The sequence below is a fragment of the Thunnus maccoyii genome, chromosome 16 (assembly GCF_910596095.1).
Source record: "Thunnus maccoyii chromosome 16, fThuMac1.1, whole genome shotgun sequence".
Lineage (NCBI taxonomy): Eukaryota > Metazoa > Chordata > Actinopteri > Scombriformes > Scombridae > Thunnus > Thunnus maccoyii.
In genome coordinates this window covers 8,179,555-8,198,834 of record NC_056548.1, presented here as the reverse complement: position 1 = coordinate 8,198,834, position 19,280 = coordinate 8,179,555, and the positions used below count along the sequence as shown (strand labels likewise).

Sequence of the window (19,280 nt, the reverse complement as noted above, 5' to 3'; positions counted from 1 at the left end):
ATTGTTTCTTATAATTTTTTTGATTGATTCAGGTTGACTTTTGCCCTCCTGATCAGTTGTTGTGTCCTCGCAGCGCCCCCTGCTGTCTTCATCATTAATTACACCATAAGTCGTCCTGGACATTTTAAACCACGCTGACGGCGCACAACTGATCCCCGCACCCCCCGCTGTGCCCAGATGACCCAGGATAACAATATTTCCTCTTATTCATCTGACAAATGCCGGTTAAATGAAGGTGTCTGCATGTCGCACAGTTGTCTGGTAAGCCTCTGTTCCCCGCTGCTTCACAACACTCACTACTTGTGTTTTTACAGCCGTTTATTGTTGTTGTTTTTTTTTGCGCGCTGCTGCTTCCTTCCGACGCTCCACAGGTAGGTGTATTTGTCACCTGAGATGGAGAGTCCGGTGCAGGGCAGATCTCACTGTTGTGTCTGCTCTCTGTTGCACGCCTTTAAGGTGGGAGGTCCCTGTTCTGCAAATGTTCCATGACGTGCAGATGGGGGGTTTGCAAGGGGTTCTCGGGTCCCTGCATATCCCCACCTCTCTCAGCAGGCTATCCCCAGACTGGAACGTGCACATCACACAGCTGATCCCCTAAACAAAAACAACAGCAGCAGAAAAAAAACAGCTGCGATGATGCAAATCATATGTGGACAAAACGCACAATGGATTTAAATACAGTAAGGCTGCACATCCTCAAGTGGCAAAATGCTAATCTTCCACTCATCTTTCAGGGATGCAACTAACGATTATTCTCATTATTGGTTAATCTGTTGATTCGATTCGATGTTTGGTCCGAAAAAATGTCAGAAAATGGTGAAGTAATTGTTTCCCAGAGCCCAAGGTGATGTCAACGACAGTCCACAAGCCAAAGATATTCAGTTTACTATCTAAAAATACAGAAAATATTCACATTTGAGAAGCTGGGATCCTCAAAAACGGATTCAAAACGATTAATCGATTATCAAAATAGTTGGTAATCAATTTAATAGTTGGCAACTAATTGATTAATTGACTATTTTTGTTGTTTAAAGCTCCAATGAAGATAGGGCTGGCAGATATTCACAATATAATATCACAATTCTGTTCTAAATGAATGATTCATGCAAAAACTGTAAATATAGTGTAGTAGAGTTATTATGAAGGTTTTTGTTTTACATGAGTGAAGTTTTGTCTGTAATACATAAGTGACAAATATTTCAGACTATTCAGTATCAGTTTGACTATTTCACATGTCATTTTGCATTAATTTCCCATATTGTGACATATTAATATTGTAAAAAATAGTCTTGTTAATAATAATATATTGATTTCAGTCATTTCTATCCAGTCCTGAATGAAAGTGGCTTTTTATATAATAGACTTAAAGAGTGTTTGCTTTTCTTAATGTATGATTTAATGCTAATTTATTCATTTATTTGATTCCCCATCAGCTTCCACAGTGTGGTTGGTGTAGTCTTCCTGGGGTCCACTGTAAAATGAATTACAATAAATCAAAAATCAACCTTATTCAATACAAGAGAACAAGTCAAATTAAAAATAATAACATCAATAAGTGTGTAAACAAACTGTTACAACCAAAGAAAAGTCATTTGTGCCAAAATCACACATCTATGTAGAATTCATCAGTCTTTGTTTTAGCAGCTTCTTGAAGAATAATCAGTTTTTAATCAATTTTTACATTCACAGGCAGCTGAAGATCTATATAAAACAGTTTTCATCATGCTAATCTGCACTGCCAGCAGTTATATTTTCATTTCCAGCATCACACCAAAGCTCAACAAAGTCTGCACGATCACATACTGATGCTCTTCCGTATGGCTGACCGTTTTCTCCACTCATTTCTGCAGCCTCTGTGCTGTAATCTGCGGTAGTAATTATATATGTAGACAGGAACTGGGAAACTGTTACAGACATTGGCTTCGTTGCCATGGAAACACACAATCATGTCAGATTATTTTCAGGTACTGCTGCGATAATGGCATAAGTGCGCCCCGTTTGAGAGGCTGACTTAAAGAGACGGAGGGGGAACATGAAAAGATTGTTAACGGATCAAAAAAGGAAAAAAAAAAAAAAAAAGTGAATCAAATTAAAGGATGCATGGAGAGAGAGAGAGAGAGAGAGAGAGAGAGAGAGAGAGAGAGAGTAGTGAAGGCTCGCAGGGTTTTTTTTCCTGGTTTAACGCAGTATTTATTGGCGTTTGTGTGTCAGCTTTTTGTTCAACCTGGAGCGTTCAGTGTCCCCTGTAAGTGTCATATCTCAGTCAGCCATATGACAGCAGCCACTACAGCCAGCAGGGAGGAAAACCTCATTCCTTCCATTCATAAACATTCCCTCTCTCTCTCTCTCTCTCCGTGTGTGTGTGTGTGTGTGTGTGTGTGTGTCATGTCCCCTCTGTCTCTCTCTCTCTCTCTCTCTCTCTCTCTCTCTCTCCTCCCATCTATTTTAGCACTAATATCATTAGAGGCCCTGCTAGTAGTCAGGTGCATGTGTGGCATTCAATCACATGCAAATTTGTGGCAGATTTGAGCTGGTCAGCAGAGCCGCGGTGTAGCTGTAGATAGTGGAAATGCCAAGCAGTGTGGAACATCCTGGGGGACAGACCATTATATTTATAGAGACGGGTGACTTGACCTTCACTGCACATTGAGTATCAGCCATTTTAGTGCCGCTCCTCTAGATACTGAATACAGCATAATGGATCTCAGCTGCAGTGCAGTTAGTTAGCTTCAACTTCATCTTCGGCTTGTTAGAGGCTATATCTAATAATAGCTCTCTCTGCAATTCCATACTGTGGAGGGACTCTGTCAATACACAGTCTCTGCATTCGCTGCTTTTTTGGCCTTTTTTTTTTTTTTTTTCTAAAGGAAATGCACTGTGAAATTACAGTTTTGCTGTGCTGGAAAATAAAAGCTTGCCCTCTGGGTTGGATTTGAACTCTTCAGTTCAACTAAGAGTCGTTACATAAGTTTGAAGCCTTTGTTCCGCTGTGTAGACCTTATGTTGAGAGTAAGACCTCTGTTAAATATGCCTTAACTACAGTAAGCACAGCTGGTGCAAGCCAAAAGCCAAGGACTCCTATTCATAGAGGCACCCAGTTGTTCTCACCCAATGGCACAGAGTGAAACTGAGGAGGATGGTCAAAGCGGGTGAAGTATTTATAGTTGTGTAAATTATATTGTGTTGAAAGGCCAAAGTTTCACACAAATGACTGAGGAGCAGTGATCATAAATCCATTCAGAATCAGGGGAAAGACCTAGTTTGTTGTATTCACGAGGACGAATTTAGAGCAGCTAGCAGACAAATGATGGTGGATTTGGATTTTGGCAGGTGAGACGGTTAATCAGCTGCTTTGGCGTGTATCCAATCATCACGTAAAATTAAAATTTAAGTCTGATTCAGCAGTTTGTCATATGCTCTACCTGTAGCAGACGATTTAGGTAGTTTAATATTCAATAGTTTCATCTGAGCTCACGTATGTTTTGGTGTAAAACATTTATCTGTGAAGTGACTGCATCACTCAGACACATGTAGTGGAATAAAAAGTACAATATACTACTATTTCCCTCTAAATTGTAGTAATACGAAGTAATGCAAAATGGAAATACTCAAGCAAAGTACCTCAAATTGTGCTTAAATACAGTATTTGAGTAAATGTACTTCCAGTGGTGGAGGAAGTACTCAGATCCTTTACTAAAGTAGAAGCAGCAATACAACACTGTTAAAGTACTGCATTCAAAATGTGAAAATAATATATAATTAGAAGTAAAGATCCGGCCTCTGTCAGAGGTCTATTATTGGATTTTTTTTTATAGATGCTTCAATATGTAAGCAGTTATTTATGTATGTAAGCAGTTGTATCCGGTCAGAGTGGTGCTAATTTTAACTACTATATGTACTGTGTAGTAGTTTTATCTATAATAATTTGTCATATTTTCCCAGCTAGTAATACAGTTTGTATGTAAAATATCAGAAAATTACAGCAACTGACTTTAGCTGTCAAATAAATTCAATGGACAGTATCTTTAACACAATGTTGAAGTGAAGTGGAAAAGAAGTACAAAGAAGGAAATGGAAATACACCAAGTACAAATTAAGAACAGTATTTGAGTAATTGTACTTTCCAGATCTGGTAGTTCAGGTTATATTTCTTTTGAGAGTTGTCCATAGATAACAGTGAAATAACTTGTTGATCAGGAAGCATCTCAGGCTTTCTAGATGGAAAAATAAAAAGAAAAGAAATAACAAACATGAAAGAATTTATTACAGAAATCAAAATAAATACAACATCACACAACATGTCGATGAAATTTGATAAGCTGCTATATAAAATAAATTAGACATAAACATCACAGTTGAAGACTTCAGGTACTTTCTCAGAAACCTCTGGTTGCTATTAATGATAGAATTAATCAGCCTAAACTCTAAATATAACACAAATTTGAGAAATATACCTACTATAAAAACTGCATAAATACTGTAAAAGAAAAACAATACAGTCTGTAGCTTTAGGCTTATAAAAATAGTATCATCACACTGTTTGATATTTGTTAAAATCATGCAAAGAGGAAGTATTTATTGAGAAGCTTTTCTGAAGTTGCACATTAATATAGAGGCTGTAATAGCACCGTGTCACACTGAACTCATACATCTGATTCACAGGATGAGGTTTGCAGCTGCACATAATCTGCAGTATATTGTCCTAGTTTTGCCGTGTCAATGACACCCTCATCACGACTCTCTCCATTCACAAAGCGAATCCTGTCGTGACGGGAAGAACTGGCTCTAAACAGGCTGTGGGTGTCAGAGATTCAGAGAACATGTCTAATTTTTGCAGCCTCCTCACACAGCCAGCCACATGCTGCCTTTTCATTGAGTTCCTCTCAATATACACACTGAATAGGCTCACGCTGTAGGAAATGTATATTCAGAGCCGCTGCACCATGTGATTAGTCTTTCAAAGTCACTTTTGCATTTCTCCCCTTCTCTGCATATATTCATATGCTCTGTCCAACTGATTTATATAGATAATAATAGTTAGAGGAAAACGTGTGCATATGTGTATCTGAATGGAAATGTGTCTTATCCTGCTTTCATCCAGAATACACAATTTCAGGCTAAATAAATCACTGAATCTGGGGATGAATGAATGAAGTGCGGCTATCTAGAATGGTGATGTTTAGCTCTTTGCATCATGATATCTGACTCCCCCACTTTGTGTGTGTAGTGTGAGGCAGCTGCTGCTGTGCTTTGAAACACAGCGAGAGAGAGGAAAAGCGTCCTTAAACGTGGGCTGTTGTGTAATCCCTCCCAGGGCCCCTTTGCTATTTTTGTGCCTGGGTCCGCACGTCACGGTTGGGTATTTTCTCTGGTGACTAGCTCGCATCAATAGATCTTCTAATGTACACCCAGTCAGCCAGCAGCTTCATGACTGATGGGACTTTACCTTGCTAATTTATTTCATTATTGTTACCCAGACATGAGGAGAATGGTGAAATGGACTATGCAGCATGAGGAATGTCACATGTGACTGTCGATATGGGACAGGGGACTATTCAAATGTCAGGTTTGTATGAGGATTATATTTGATATCTGAATGTCAGCTGCTGTATGAGCCGAGGCTTTTTTCCCATCAGACCGTGTGCTTTATGTCATTCTGATCACAGCAAGGGCTGTTGATTGATTCTGCATGCGATGTGCTATGTTGCTGTTACACTACCACAGAGGGTTTTACCATCCAGCTTCTCTGAAGCCGGTCATCTCCTTATGATATTTATGGATTTGTTGTCAGCGTGAGGCTTCATGCCTGTTCCCTTTAATGGCCAACTTAGCTTCTAATGATGTAATGCAGCGGCATAACGATGCTCTCCATAGCCAGCATTTGTTTGCTCATTGTTCTCTCTTGTATGGAGAGCAGTCAGAGATGTGCCCCGCGATTGTCTGCTGTTCAAATAAATCTCCATAAAGTCATTTCTCCATCCATGCGGACATACTGTACCACAGTCTGCCCACAGTCATCCTGAAACACACCTACTGCCACCCACCTGCCTCCTGTTGTTGCACGTCATTGCTGCTGTGTCATATATTTTGTGTATAGGTTACTGCTTGTTGCCGTCAAAGATATGTGGGTACAGTCTTTCTATGAAAAGTCTGAATGTGTTGAGGGATTTGTCAATGAGACTCTGAATATGTCGGCTCTGTTCCCTCTCTATCGGGCTTAGTTCAAAGGTATGCATTGTTTCTGAGGGTCTTATCTCGCTGTCACTCTGCACCCATATTCCCCTTTCCCTCCTCTCGTAGCTCGGAGAGGATGGAAACTAAGCAATGAGGTCAGACCGACCTTGAAAGGGAGCTCCCTACCAGGCCTCTGAATTTTTGTTACCCCCGGGCACCCCACTTAGTTTACCTCTGTAAACCTCCCCGTTGAAACATGGATCGTTCCAATCTGAGGCAGCTCCCCCCCCCCACCACCACCACCACTCGCCATCCTTCATGTGCCTGCCTTCGTTATTTTCTCTCTGTATCCTGCTCTGGAAGAAGCTCTCAAATCTGCCTGAAAGCATAGCTATTAAGTCATTAAAGAGCCAACAGAGGTAGTGGGCATTTGCAAAAAAAAAATGCAAAGGGAAGATTATCATCCTTGCATCTGCTTTCAAGCATCTCTCGGCATCTCGAGAGTCACCTTGGATTCATATCCTCTGGTTTGTGCCTGAGGAGTGTGTGGTGTGCTAACAAAGAAAGAGAGGGAGTGAGAGAAAGAGAGTGAGAGTCAGAGGATGTCCTAATTAAGGGGAACTCAGAGGGTTTGAACCAGATAATCTTACATAACCTCGTTAGGGAGGACACAGCATTTGATACTGAGAAGATGGAAATGACGTGCCCTCAGAGACACATCCCCATGGTGTGCAACTAAAGTGTAGTGGCAAAAGCATTTCACTTTAACCACGAGAGGATGATGTTTCTCGGTGGAGTCCTGCATGCTTTCGTATAGTATGAGGTCCTGTGCAGCCAGGTGGGGAGATGATGACACTCAGACAAGTTAAAGACTTTGAATCCCTCCAGAGGCAAAGAACCTGAACTTGTTATATGATGCTGACGTTGGATGAAAGAGTTGAGCAGAACGTTTTGGTACTTTATGTAGATATGACATTAAAAGGGGTGCAGGTACACTCATCAGTTAATTTCTCATGATTGGACAGTGTTACCTGTGTATGCTAGCATGCACTGACTTACAGACACATAACATACTCTGTGTTCAATTGGCACAACATTTTTTATCGGTAACAGTAGTTTTCACAAGTTCACAACCAACATTAAGTCCCCCATCTACTGCATTGCCTTGTGTATTTTATGTGAGATCATTTTTAGTTTATGGAATGCAGATTCATTTTCAGTTTTTCGTATACAGACCTGCAGTGAAGTTTAGATTTTTTTGTGTTAGCTTTCAGTGTTGACAGGAAGTGAACAAGTCAAATTGAATTGACAACAGCACCTGGGTGACATATTGTTTCACAGCTAAGCTTACAACATATGTAGTTTTTCAAAATGTATTAATAAATAATAATCTCCCTAATAATATCCCCTCAAAAAAGCAATTTGATGGCTGATTATTTATTAACTCCTTTGCAGATATTTGCATTTAAAATAGTACAAATTCCAGTAAAAGTGATGTTTCACATGAAGGAAAAGGAGCTGATTTTCAGATTGTTGAATCTTGTTGGAGAAAGATGTTGCTGTGGTGAAGGATCCGATTCCTCTGAGATTCCTTTTCAGCTCATACACACACCCACACTCAAAATAAACACATGCACATGCACAACCATTCATGACACACATACTACAGTACAGACACACACTTCTATGCACCTTCACAGGGCTTCAACAAATTTGGGGCATCTGCCAGGGTTGCTTTTGGTTTTTTAGGGGCTGGTAAAGAGACAGATTTTTTTCCATTCCTGCTGTGATGGAGCTCATTATGAATTTTATACTCCAATTTTATTAGGAGGACTTTTGGGAAGCAGCCTTGAATAGCTCTCATGCTCAAGGAGTGGATTTGCACTCAGATTAAACCGTGGAATTGATTGTTCCCATTTTTTTCTTTTGATAACCTTGAGCGTCTTTGTGTTTATACATTTCTGTTCGTACAGCCACAACATTTCAGTCGTCTAATTCTCAATTCTGTCTTATTTTTTTCAGATGACCCTTCCCTGCAATCAATTCACATGTATGTTAATATCACTACAGATACATAACAGATATTGCCCTTGAAAACTGATCCCAAAGAAAGTGACATTAGATTCATGGAGTCACTTGAAACTACTGCAGGGGTGAAAAGCTCCACAGAGGGCCAGGACAGAAATGTTGCACAGAAAAAATGCACATCAGAGTCTGCACAGACTAGGAGGAGTCCATCTGTCGAATTGGAGGGCAAGGGATGGCACCAACAACTGCAAGAAGGACAGGGCAGAGACACATGTGGTTTCAAAGAAATGTCTGACTCAGGGAAATCACTGCAATTAGAAGATCCGCACCCCCACACCCAGTCCACAAGCCATCAAGACTATGAGGTGTCTTCATATCCACTACAGATCACAAAACAGTTTCCCATTGGCAGACAGAAAGCTGTAGGTCACGTGGTTTCTGCTCAGTCTCCTGGTAGCTGTGGACCTGCGTCGCACAGGAAGTCCCCCAGTTCACCTGAAGCCCAACAACAGTGTTCCCATTCAGGGATGGATCAGCTGTCAGAGACTGTGTGTAAGGTGGAACAGAAACCACAAAAGCCTGGGAAGTATGTTTGTGATTACTGTGGAAGGGCATGTGCCAAACCCAGCGTGCTTAAGAAACACATTCGTTCACACACCGGAGAACGGCCCTATCCATGTGTCCCTTGCGGATTCTCCTTCAAAACCAAGAGTAATTTATACAAACACAGAAAGTCTCACGCTCACTCTGTCAAAGCTGGAACAGTGCCATTCTCAGAACTTGGTTCTTACAATGCCAATACGGACCAGGGGTCTTTTGAAGGGGAAGGAGAGTTATTCTCTGATGCTGAGCAAAGCACGGACACGGACGAGGACACTCTTAATGACCCACTGCTGCTGTTGGACTCTCCACTGGAGGGATCAGATAACACTGCTGTAAAAGTACTAAATCTCATTGCTCAGAAAAAGGGAGCCACGTCGATGTCAGCTCAGGATGGTTCATCCCAGCCCCAAGAAATCAATGCATCTCCTGCCGCTGCCGAGGCTAGCCGTGCAATTCAATCTTGCACGATCAAACAGAGGCTTGCACTTCGGCTGTCTGAAAAAAGAAGCAGTGACTCTGACCACAATCTGTCCCTTCCAAGTCAGTCTAGCAAGGGCAGCACGGACTCTGGCTACTTCTCACGCTCCGAGAGCGCCGAGCACCAAACCGGTCCTCCAAACACAAATGCAAAGTCCTATCAGGAAATTATGTTTGGGAAGTGTTACAGGCCAAGTCCTAAACAGGCAACAGCTTTCGTGGCCAGCAGCACAGACTCAAGTGAATATACCGGGAAACGCCCGGGGAAGGGGGTTTCCCGCGTTTTCACCCAAGAAAAAGACACTGTTGAGTCAATCAAAATAAACACAAAGTCATTCGCGAGGGAAGAGGTGAAAGAACCACAGTTAGACAGTGGCTCTGATTTGGGGCCTCTGATCAGAAGCAACTCAATGCCAACATCTTCAGCAGTCTGTTTGACTATGCCTCAGGCCCTCAGAGGCAGCCACTCTTTTGATGAGAGAACAAGCACCGGGGGCATGAGGAGACTCAGGCGGCAAGCTGCTTTCGAACACTCCCCACATGATGGCCATGTCGATACTGACGGCCATGGAAAGATGAGCGAGAGTGGCATTTCACCCTCAGGATTGGAAATGGAAAATTACCCCTCTGCTGTGTCTAGTATGAGCCATCAGAGGCATGCGATGGAACTGGCAACACGGAAGCGCCGGAAAGAGAAGAGGGAAGAGGAGGATTTGCTGGGTCAATACGAGGTGCATCATGAACAATGTGAAGAAATGTTTGATTCAAGCAAGGACTATGATTCAAAACAAGTCAGCCAAGGTGCAGTGGGTGTCATGACATTGGGGAAAGGACATTCTTTAAGTATGATATCACAGACGGACAGGTATGACATGGACATATCAGTGAGCCACGACATTTCTGGTCGAAAAACCTTAGGGAATGTAATTTCAGTTATCCAGCACACAAACTCGATAAACAGGCCTCTCTCTGAACAGTATCATGGACAGAGACAGGACAGTGTTTCTTCATTTCAAGCTATGGAGGCAAGTGAATCATATGAGATGGAAAGGAGTGATAGTAGACTACGGCAATCCTTTCAAATGGGCCCAAAACTTGTACGGCAGCCCAACATACAAGTCCCAGAAATTCGGGTCACTGTAGAGCCTGACAGTCCAGAAAAAGCTCCAGAGGTGCAGGTGAAGGAGCCAGAGAAGCATGTGGAGGAATTTCAGTGGCCACAAAGGAGTGAAACTTTAGCACAATTCCCCCCGGAAAAGCTCCCTCCAAAGAAGAAAAGGCTACGCTTAGCTGATATTGAGCACTCCTCTGGTGAATCTAGTTTTGAATCTGCCTGCACCAGTCTCTCCCGCAGTCCAAGCCAAGACAGCAACTTATCTTATAGCTCCACCTTCTCCTTTGACAGGGAGGAGAGCTTGAAGTCAGTCTCTCCAGCCAGGCAGGATGAATTTGGCAAACCACTAGAGCTGTTAGCTGTGCCAGGAAGTGGGCACTCCCTCTCTGTGCTAAACCAGCGTCAGCAGCATGAAATGAGACGCTCCTCCTCAGAGCAGGCGCCTTGTAACTTGCGCAAGGAGTTCCCAGAGGTACGCAGCATATCATTTGACTATGGCAGTCTTTCTCCAACATCCAAAGTTAGACACGTGGACATCATTGCTGGCCACTCTGCTGTGAAGGAGAGAAGGAGGGGAAACTTGGTGCGACAGGAGTCACTGAATATGGACACTGAGGCAACACAAGTCCCATCACAAGTGTTTCAGCAGTACCTCAGCAGCACCCCCCCTCCGTTCACAGCAGTTGCTGTTCTGCCGCAGACTTTGCCAATATTTTCCACCGGGAATACATTTCCTCAGCTGTCACATCCGAGCCTTTTAGTTCCTGTAAGAATCCAGACTCATGTACCATCATATGGCAGCATCACATACACGTCAGTATCACAGATTTTTGACAATCAGTATGACAGTGTTAGCTCCACTATGTCCACCCCTCAGAATCAAACTTCACGTTTGTCTGGAAATCTTGACCCTCATAATGTTTTAGCTTATACCAGACCACCTTCGACGCACACCCTCAGTGTTGAAGCCCTTGATTTGTCATCAGCAAAGCTCAAGACAGGTATCCCTCTCTCTCTGACCTCTAGAACTATCTCAACCACTAATGCATCCAGTGGTGGCGCAAACAAACGGATGCTATCCCCTGCCAGTAGCCTGGACCTCTTCATGGAGGTCAAGCAGCAAAAACGTGTGAAAGAGGAAAGAATGTTTGGGCAAATTGTAGAGGAGCTGAGTGCTGTGGAGTTGGGAAAATGTAATTTGAGTGAAGAGAAGGGGCACAGGTCAGAGATGCAGGGTGCATCAACACCTCATGTCCAGGATGACTCACGTAGGAGTAAATTTATCACACTTCAGCAAAAAGTGACAGAGGCCACTGACCATAGCGTTGAGTCAGCCATGGAAAGTAGCTCTCTGGAAAGCAACTCGCCACCATATTCCATGATATCAGTTAGCGAACTGAAAGAAGTTGGCATGGAGAAACGAGTGCAGATGGATATGGTGGCACAGCTGGTTACCAGTCAAGACATCCTGACCTCAGACGCTGAGCATTCAAGACTGATATCTCAGTTTCCAAGTCTTCGCACGACGACAGGTGTGAGCTGGTGTTATCTCAACTACACCAAGCCAAGCTGCTCCCACGGCAACACTCCTTTCTCCTCTGTGTACACCACCTGGTGTGTGAGTTCCCACAATCCGAACCCTCTTGAACTGAGCACCAGCGCTGCTCTGGCTCTCCTGCGGTCCAAACAGAGGGGAGAAAAGGTTATATACACCGTGGCTGCCATGTGTCAGCCTGGCACGGGGAAACTGGTCTCATCCCTCATCCTGTGGAGGCAGACAATTGAACAGGTGAGAAAATTCGTCCATTTCTGCATAGTTTCTAAAGCATACTACTGCCTTAAAACTACCATAAACCATATTTATGACATTTATTTAGCTTTGAGTGGTCTGACCTTGCTGTTAATATGAATATTACCTATTATGGTCTAAGGACTGGGCACCTGTCTACCTTGGTAGCCTTAAATGTCAGAAAAAGCTAACTCTTTAAAAATGAAGACATTCTGAAGGACCTCATTACCAAGACTTTGGCAGACTGCACACCTCAAATTTTTTGGCAGAAGGTTTAGTCACCATTGGCGTGCTGCTGGTTATGACGTTCTGCATTTACCGTTAACAATAAAAATGTCCTGGCAGTGAAAATGCCAGACACCAAAATTTAATTCAGGTAAATATTATGTGTCCATGAAGTCTCAGTCTTGACAATGGGCTGTTTTTCTCTGTTGCAGCCACAATTTGTGATTTAGTGCTGAAAATATGGGTATATTATACCATAAAATTCAGGCCTAGAATAGCTTTCATTCTTTTTCCAGCAGCAACATAATTAATGTTTGCACACCATGCTGTGTAAAGCCAATGTGTGACATACAGTATCGGTAGCATCACGTTACATTGTCGATATGGAGTCCACTTAAATCGGATGTTAATAAAAATGTTTGTTCATCTGATTCAGCTGCAGAGGAAACCGGAGCCCAAAGAGGTGGACATCACCTACGGGAAGAAGGTGAAAGACATGAGCTGCAGAGTGAAAACTGCCAAGGAGGAGTGGAAAGAGAGAGAGGCCTCCACAACCCAAACAGTGCCAACACGTATTAAGATCTTTGAGGGAGGGTCAGTCAAGATATTACTTATCGTAACACTTGTCATTTCTGCTGACAGCGAATACAGCAGTTATATTAGGATGTTAGTGCATGTACTATCTAAATAACTGAACTGTTTTTTTCCTATTCAGGTTATTTTATGCATTCCTTCATTAGAAGTAAAAGACTATCTGTGTTTCAGGTACAAGTCCAATGAAGACTATGTGTATGTCAGAGGTCGAGGCCGGGGAAAATACATTTGCGAGGAGTGTGGTATCCGCTGTAAGAAGCCAAGCATGCTGAAAAAACACATCAGGACCCATACAGATGTGAGACCATACATCTGCAGGGTCTGCAACTTCGCTTTTAAAACTAAAGGTGAGCATTCTTTAGGCTTATAGACTAAAATGAAACCAAAAAACAAGTGATAATCTGCTTAGAGAATTAATAATACAAAAAATGTGTGTGAAAATCAGAATCTAAAAATACTATATTGCAGCAGCAGCAAAAACTCTGTAGTGTGCACTGCTATTTAGAGGTACTACAGTATCGTGCAGAATCAGCAGGTCATTTGTTTCCTCATTTTTCTCTCAACTTTCCATAAAGGGAGCATTTTCTTAGCTGGATCCTTTTTTTACTTAAAACTGCAGTAGTCAGTGTCCTCTTTTAGCAGGAAACTTTTGGTTGTGTGGGGACATAAAATCTATGTGAAAGTCTGTTCAAATTAATCTGCTCCTTTTAAAACTCTGGTTTTAAAAGGAGCAGATTAGTTGGTAATTATCAAGAACTACACGCCTCACCTGTTACTTGTTTTATATCTCTACAGGAAACCTGACTAAACATATGAAGTCAAAGGCACACATGAAGAAATGTCTTGAACTGGGAGTGTCAGTAACTATGGATGACACGGAGATACAGGAACATGGTAAGATGTTGACGTGTTCTAATCTTTCACATGCATGAATCATAGTGCAGCTAAACTGATATGTTTGTGTTTTTTTTAAAGTAGACGACATCCAACAAGAGTCCAAGACAGAGGTGGCGGTCACAACCAAACACCAGTTCTCTGATGCAGAAGACTCAGATGGCATGGACGAAGAAGCTGATGAAATCGATGAAGATGATGACGAGGACGATGAATATGAGGGCGATTCCACTCCCAAGTTGCGTTCAAGAAGTACGAGTCCTCAGCCGTGTGGAGTCACCTCTCTGTCAGTCACAGCCACCGCTGCCATCCACGGCTGCTCCCTCACCTCTCTGCCCGGCGCTGACGCTCGCCAACAGGCCTCCGGCAGGCGGACGGGCTCAGACCATCGACCTGTCCTCGAGCAGAGAGAGAAGTCTGTGGATGAAGACTCTCTGACCATGCTGTCTCCAGATCAGGCCAGCTTCCTCTTTGACCCTTACTCTTCTTGTCTGCTCTCTCCTGGCTGGGAGTCTCCCATCAGGGAGCCCTCCCCTTCACGTCTGCGTTACCCGTCCCCGAGGCGAGAACTCTCCCCGCGAGGTCGCTCTACTCCCAGATGGGATACTTCCCCGCTTAGGCCTGGCTCGCCCAGCTTCACACCCATTCAGCACCTCTCCCCGGTCTCGATTGAACGACCGATGTCTCCTGGAACAGAGCTGGCCGGAAAGCGAGAGTCTGCGGTCAGAGGCAGGCAGAGGGTTGTACTGAGAGCTATTTCGCCACGCAGGGGCTCGCATCAACACAAAGGCGCTGGTGATAAAACCAGACACCAAGCAAAGATCGAGATGGCTCAACAACAAGGAGCCTTTGAAATGGAACTGGTATGTATCATGGTGCAAACTCTGTCAGTGAGCTTTCTTTTGGTTTGTTTGTTATTAAGCAAGGCATCTCAAAAACTTGAGAACAAATTTTTTGATGATATTTGGTAAGTCATCAGCAGTTGGGTCATTGGCCAAAAAACAAGCGCTTAGATTTTGGTGCATATTCAGAATTTACACTTTATTAAATATTTTACTATTATGAACTACTACACTTATATGCACTTGTATCCAATGACTGTCTTTCACCAAAAGTATTTTTTTTTGCCATTTATCAAAATAACAAATTTAAAAACTCTGATGGTATTTGATATTTTTCTTATTGTTAACAAATCCCATAAAAAGACCAAAACCGACCAAGTAACGCCTGTGTAGCCAAAGATATACATGAACTTATTCCTCTGTGCTCCATTTGTTGTCAAAAAACTGTTAAAAACACATCAATGACGCATGTTGCTGCACTGCTCCTTCGTGACTATGAAGTTTATTTCAAGTCAGTCCTGTATACATCATCCTTCTGCCTTAAATGTCTTGTTGACACGTATTAATCTGTGACTAAAAATAGTCCCGAACAAAACCGCTGTTTACTCCTGTTTGTGTAACATTTGCTGACATTTATGAAGGCCACAAGCCAAAGTGCATCGGTCCCACAATAAAGTTGTTCTTTATACTACAAATGTTGCTGGAGGTTTGATCTTTTCAGACATTTTTCCCTCCTTCATGCAGCTTTGAAGTAGATGAAGTTGTGCCAGAAATCCCCACTCTGGAAATGACTGTGTCTAGTTGTCTTAGGAAATGATTTAGCCTTTATTCAAACTGAAAGCATATACTCTTGACTTTACATCCAGTGGGCTGAGTGTCACATTGTAGAGAAATTGCAAAACATTGTTGGTTTCTGTCTTTTCATGGGATTTGTTGACGATAACACAAATACAGATTATCACCAGCCGTTCTGTTTCATAGATTGTGCAGTCGTGGCGGCGTTATGCATTCTCCAAGTACTTTGTAATGTTTTCTCACATTTGTGCATTTTTTTCTAACTTTGATACATTTTCACATGAGAAATGATCTTGGCAATGTTGAAACCGCTCCTAACGCTGCCAATATGTCGTTTCAGGATCAAAGGAGTAGCTTGGCTTCTAGTCTGCCCGGTGCTGCCAGTTCTCATCACCAGAACATCCTCAGCCACCTCCCTCTTCACTCCCAGCAGCAGGCCCACAGTTTGCTCCCCGTCGTTCCTGTCGGAGGGCTCCAGATGTTACACTCACCGCCTTCCTCCAGCACTGATGTCACCCCTTCCTCGGCGCCGAGCCCCCAGAGCAGCGAGGGCCAGCGTTGCAGCAGCAGGGAAGGATCTGTCCACGGGCTCGAGACGGGAGGAGAGGACGTCAGAGGCCAGAGCCAGCTGTCCTCCCATCATGCCGCTCAGGAGAAATGCCTCGACTCCGGCGTCAGGGACAGCAGACAGGAGGAGAATGTCCAGACCTGCTTGAAAGCCATCGCCTCGCTGAAGATTACCACAGAGGACCCTCATTAGACCCCTTTCTCCATCTCCCTGATCTGGTCCAGGAACAGACGCCCCCTCTGCGCCACCTGCAACCTTGTCGTCCTCAGCCCTTTAGGCACATAACCTCATCTTTATCCCATTAGAGGCAATATAATAACACTTCCTCTGGTCTTGCACATACCCCAGACAGCTCCTTTTAAATCTGAGTGGAGATCAAACCTTCACAGTGAAGAAAAAACCCACTCTGTCTGATGTGCTCCTCTCTTCAGAGACGCTTTGAAACGATTGGACGAGCCGCAGCAGGATGTTTTGCAAGGTGGTGAATCATTATTGGGTGCAGGTGCAATATGGAAAGATATTATGCTAATATGCCTTTGTTTGACATAGTAGTTTGCGTACAATTGCACATAAATTATATTTATGGATTCTGTACAAATGTCCTTAACATATACTCCTTCTTAGATGCATACAAACAGTGTATTTTACTGTATGTGTACTTTGAAAATAGACTGTTGTTTAATGTAATCATATCAAGGTGTGATGCAGTAGTGCAGTAAATAAAGACTATTTATAAGGGGAAAAGTATGTGTATTATGAAACAGTCTGACCAAATTTTAAGTAGACGCTTCTTGTGCAGTTTGGTGCTTCTGATCAAGCGGCAAGGGTCTGTGCCTTTATTTTGCTTTTCATCATTTCGGTATCAGAAGGTTGTCGTTGAATAAGGAAAAATATCGAGGTACTCTTTATTCAGAAGTGTTGGCGCTGTCAGAGAAAAGCTTTTTTTTTTTTTCCTTCTCTTTTTGCGCTGTCAGTTTTGCTGACAGACAGGATGCAGCTTGATTTATGTGAAACAATCTTAAAAAAATGTTTCTTATGTTGCATTTTTCTTAATGTTGTGGTTTTTATCTTGGTAAAAATGCATGGGATTTGCTATTGCACAAAAATAGAGGAAGTTAATATGTAATTATGAATACTGTAAGATGTATTTATATATTAGAACGTAAGCACTTATTGATACTGGTAAATATTTGACTACTATTTATATGGTATATCTGTACTTATGCAGCAGTGATGCAGTTATGCAGTGAGCCACGCTGGCATTGCTTTTGATCTCATGTCTTTGCTTTGATTAAACAGACAGCTTTTTTTCTCTCTTATACAGATGACCATAAGCATTTTATGAGTTTTGACGATGCACTTTCATCCTTTCATCTTTGATGTTTAACTGACCCAGTCAGTGGAAATGGGGGAGTAAAACATATTATGTTATCTTGTGGTTTTTGAAACATTCCAGTTATTTTTCACGTATCTCGTTGTGTGAAACATGTTGCACACAAATTCAAGGGGCTATGATCAGTCAATAGTACGTTTTCTTGCATTTCAAGTGTAAATCAATATCACTTACTGTAAGTTATACTAAAGAAATGATGTTAACAGCGTGAGTTGGTTGACTATTACTGTGTTTCAGCTCAAAATGTAAGTAATCATTCACCAGATGCATTACTTCTTCTCTGTATATATACCTGTATTTTTATGATTTAAACTATTTTTGCAGTGTTGAATTCTGAAAACTTTTTATGTGGATTGTTTATATCTCTTTAAGAGGTAAAAAAGCCTGCAGTTGACGTAATGGGGGTTTAATGAAGGCGAAAATAGCACAGTGTTGATCACTAACACCGTGTATCTCATCTTCAAAAAAAAAAAAAAAAAAAAAAAGTGTATTCACATCTTCAAGTGGTTATGTTACCAGTTTGATAATGGATTTCAAAATCAGAAAACACTTTGTTCACTCATGTTTACATAAAAGCATATTTAAAGGTGCACTGCTTTAATTTTGTTTCCCTTTCTAAAGGTGTATGTAGCTATGATTTCATGGTTCTGTAATTTTATTTGTCGTGATAACGATGCAGATTGCTCATAAAATGTGAAGGGAAAGTGAAAGCTTTTATTTGCTTTTGCATATGTACTCAGATTGTGTTTGTGTTCTGTTTGTGTATTCATATTTACTGAACAGCATTGTGCCTCTCATGTCTATGAAATCCCCTGTAAAACACACAGAGGACAAATCATTTACCTCTCAGCTAAGATTTGTTGAGGATAAAAAAAAAAACCTCAGTAGCCAATCCGTTGTTTAGCTATTTGCATCAAAACTGGTTAGTCAGGACGGAGTGCCTCTTTTATGCTATGGGGAATTTATTGTTTGGTGCTCTACTTTTTCAAATTAAATTCAAAATTGTTTTAAAAGAATATACTTCTAACCCAAGAATGTGTGTCGCAGCTTATTTCATGTTTTGGACTTGTTTAAAATCAGAGCAAACGAGGAGACGAGGTTTTCAGGTGAAATCATGCACATTTCATCTTCAGGTGAAGGGGCGGAAAAAAAAGTGAAAAATTGGAGAGACTCCTACCAGTGACATCCTCTGGTGAAAAAGTATCACTGCAGTCATAACATGGAACAAGAAAATAAATGAATGCTTCCAAAAATAGTTCTCACCTTGTGGATAATATTCAACCGTTTTCAGGTTGTTTGTCTGCATTAAAAAAAATCTGCATAACTGCACCGTCGCAGTGCATCGGCAGCACATACAGTGCACTACACTTTAAGTAAACACTACATGTGTGAGGCATGTATTAAGCGGGGGAAATGACTGTGATCTTAGAGCGCATTATACTGACTCTGACGCTCTTCTCTGGGTTGGGGAGGAGGTCTGTTCTAATTCTGGCCAATCAGAGAGACAGTTCATTTTTTTCTCTCCTGCTCGGTGACTAGGCCTGTCAGGCCCATTTGTTAGAATAATTATATGGCTGTTAACAGCATCCCAGCTTAAAATAAAATTAGTACTGCATTGGTTTAAAGCAGCAGGGGCATTGCGTAAAATGGCTGCTTAAGATCTTAACAGATAAAGAATTTTTCATTGTAGTCGTAGACTTTTAGTACTAACACAGCTACAGTATGTCACACTCTGGGGTAAATACCTGCTAGGATTACACGCAGAGGAAGTATACGAGTTGTTT

The 19,280-nt window shown here is 42.0% G+C and overlaps 1 protein-coding gene across 3 annotated transcripts; it reads left to right on the top strand.

The window, feature by feature from the left end:
• The first annotated feature begins 39 nt into the window (after positions 1-39).
• hivep2b (HIVEP zinc finger 2b) lies at positions 40-18,516 on the top strand. 3 transcript variants are annotated; one of them, XM_042437066.1, is made up of 7 exons: positions 40-261; positions 8,197-12,185; positions 12,847-13,004; positions 13,176-13,351; positions 13,800-13,898; positions 13,980-14,761; positions 15,876-18,516. In XM_042437066.1, exons 2-7 carry the CDS (start codon positions 8,301-8,303, stop codon positions 16,293-16,295), a joined length of 5,520 nt encoding a protein of 1,839 aa, XP_042293000.1. In that variant the 5' UTR covers positions 40-261; positions 8,197-8,300; the 3' UTR covers positions 16,296-18,516. The 3 variants fall into 3 exon arrangements, with proteins under 3 accessions (XP_042293000.1, XP_042293002.1, XP_042293001.1); XM_042437068.1 differs by having other exon boundaries at positions 41-261; positions 13,983-14,761; XM_042437067.1 differs by lacking the exon at positions 40-261 and adding an exon at positions 5,379-5,566.
• Positions 18,517-19,280: the final 764 nt, after the last annotated feature.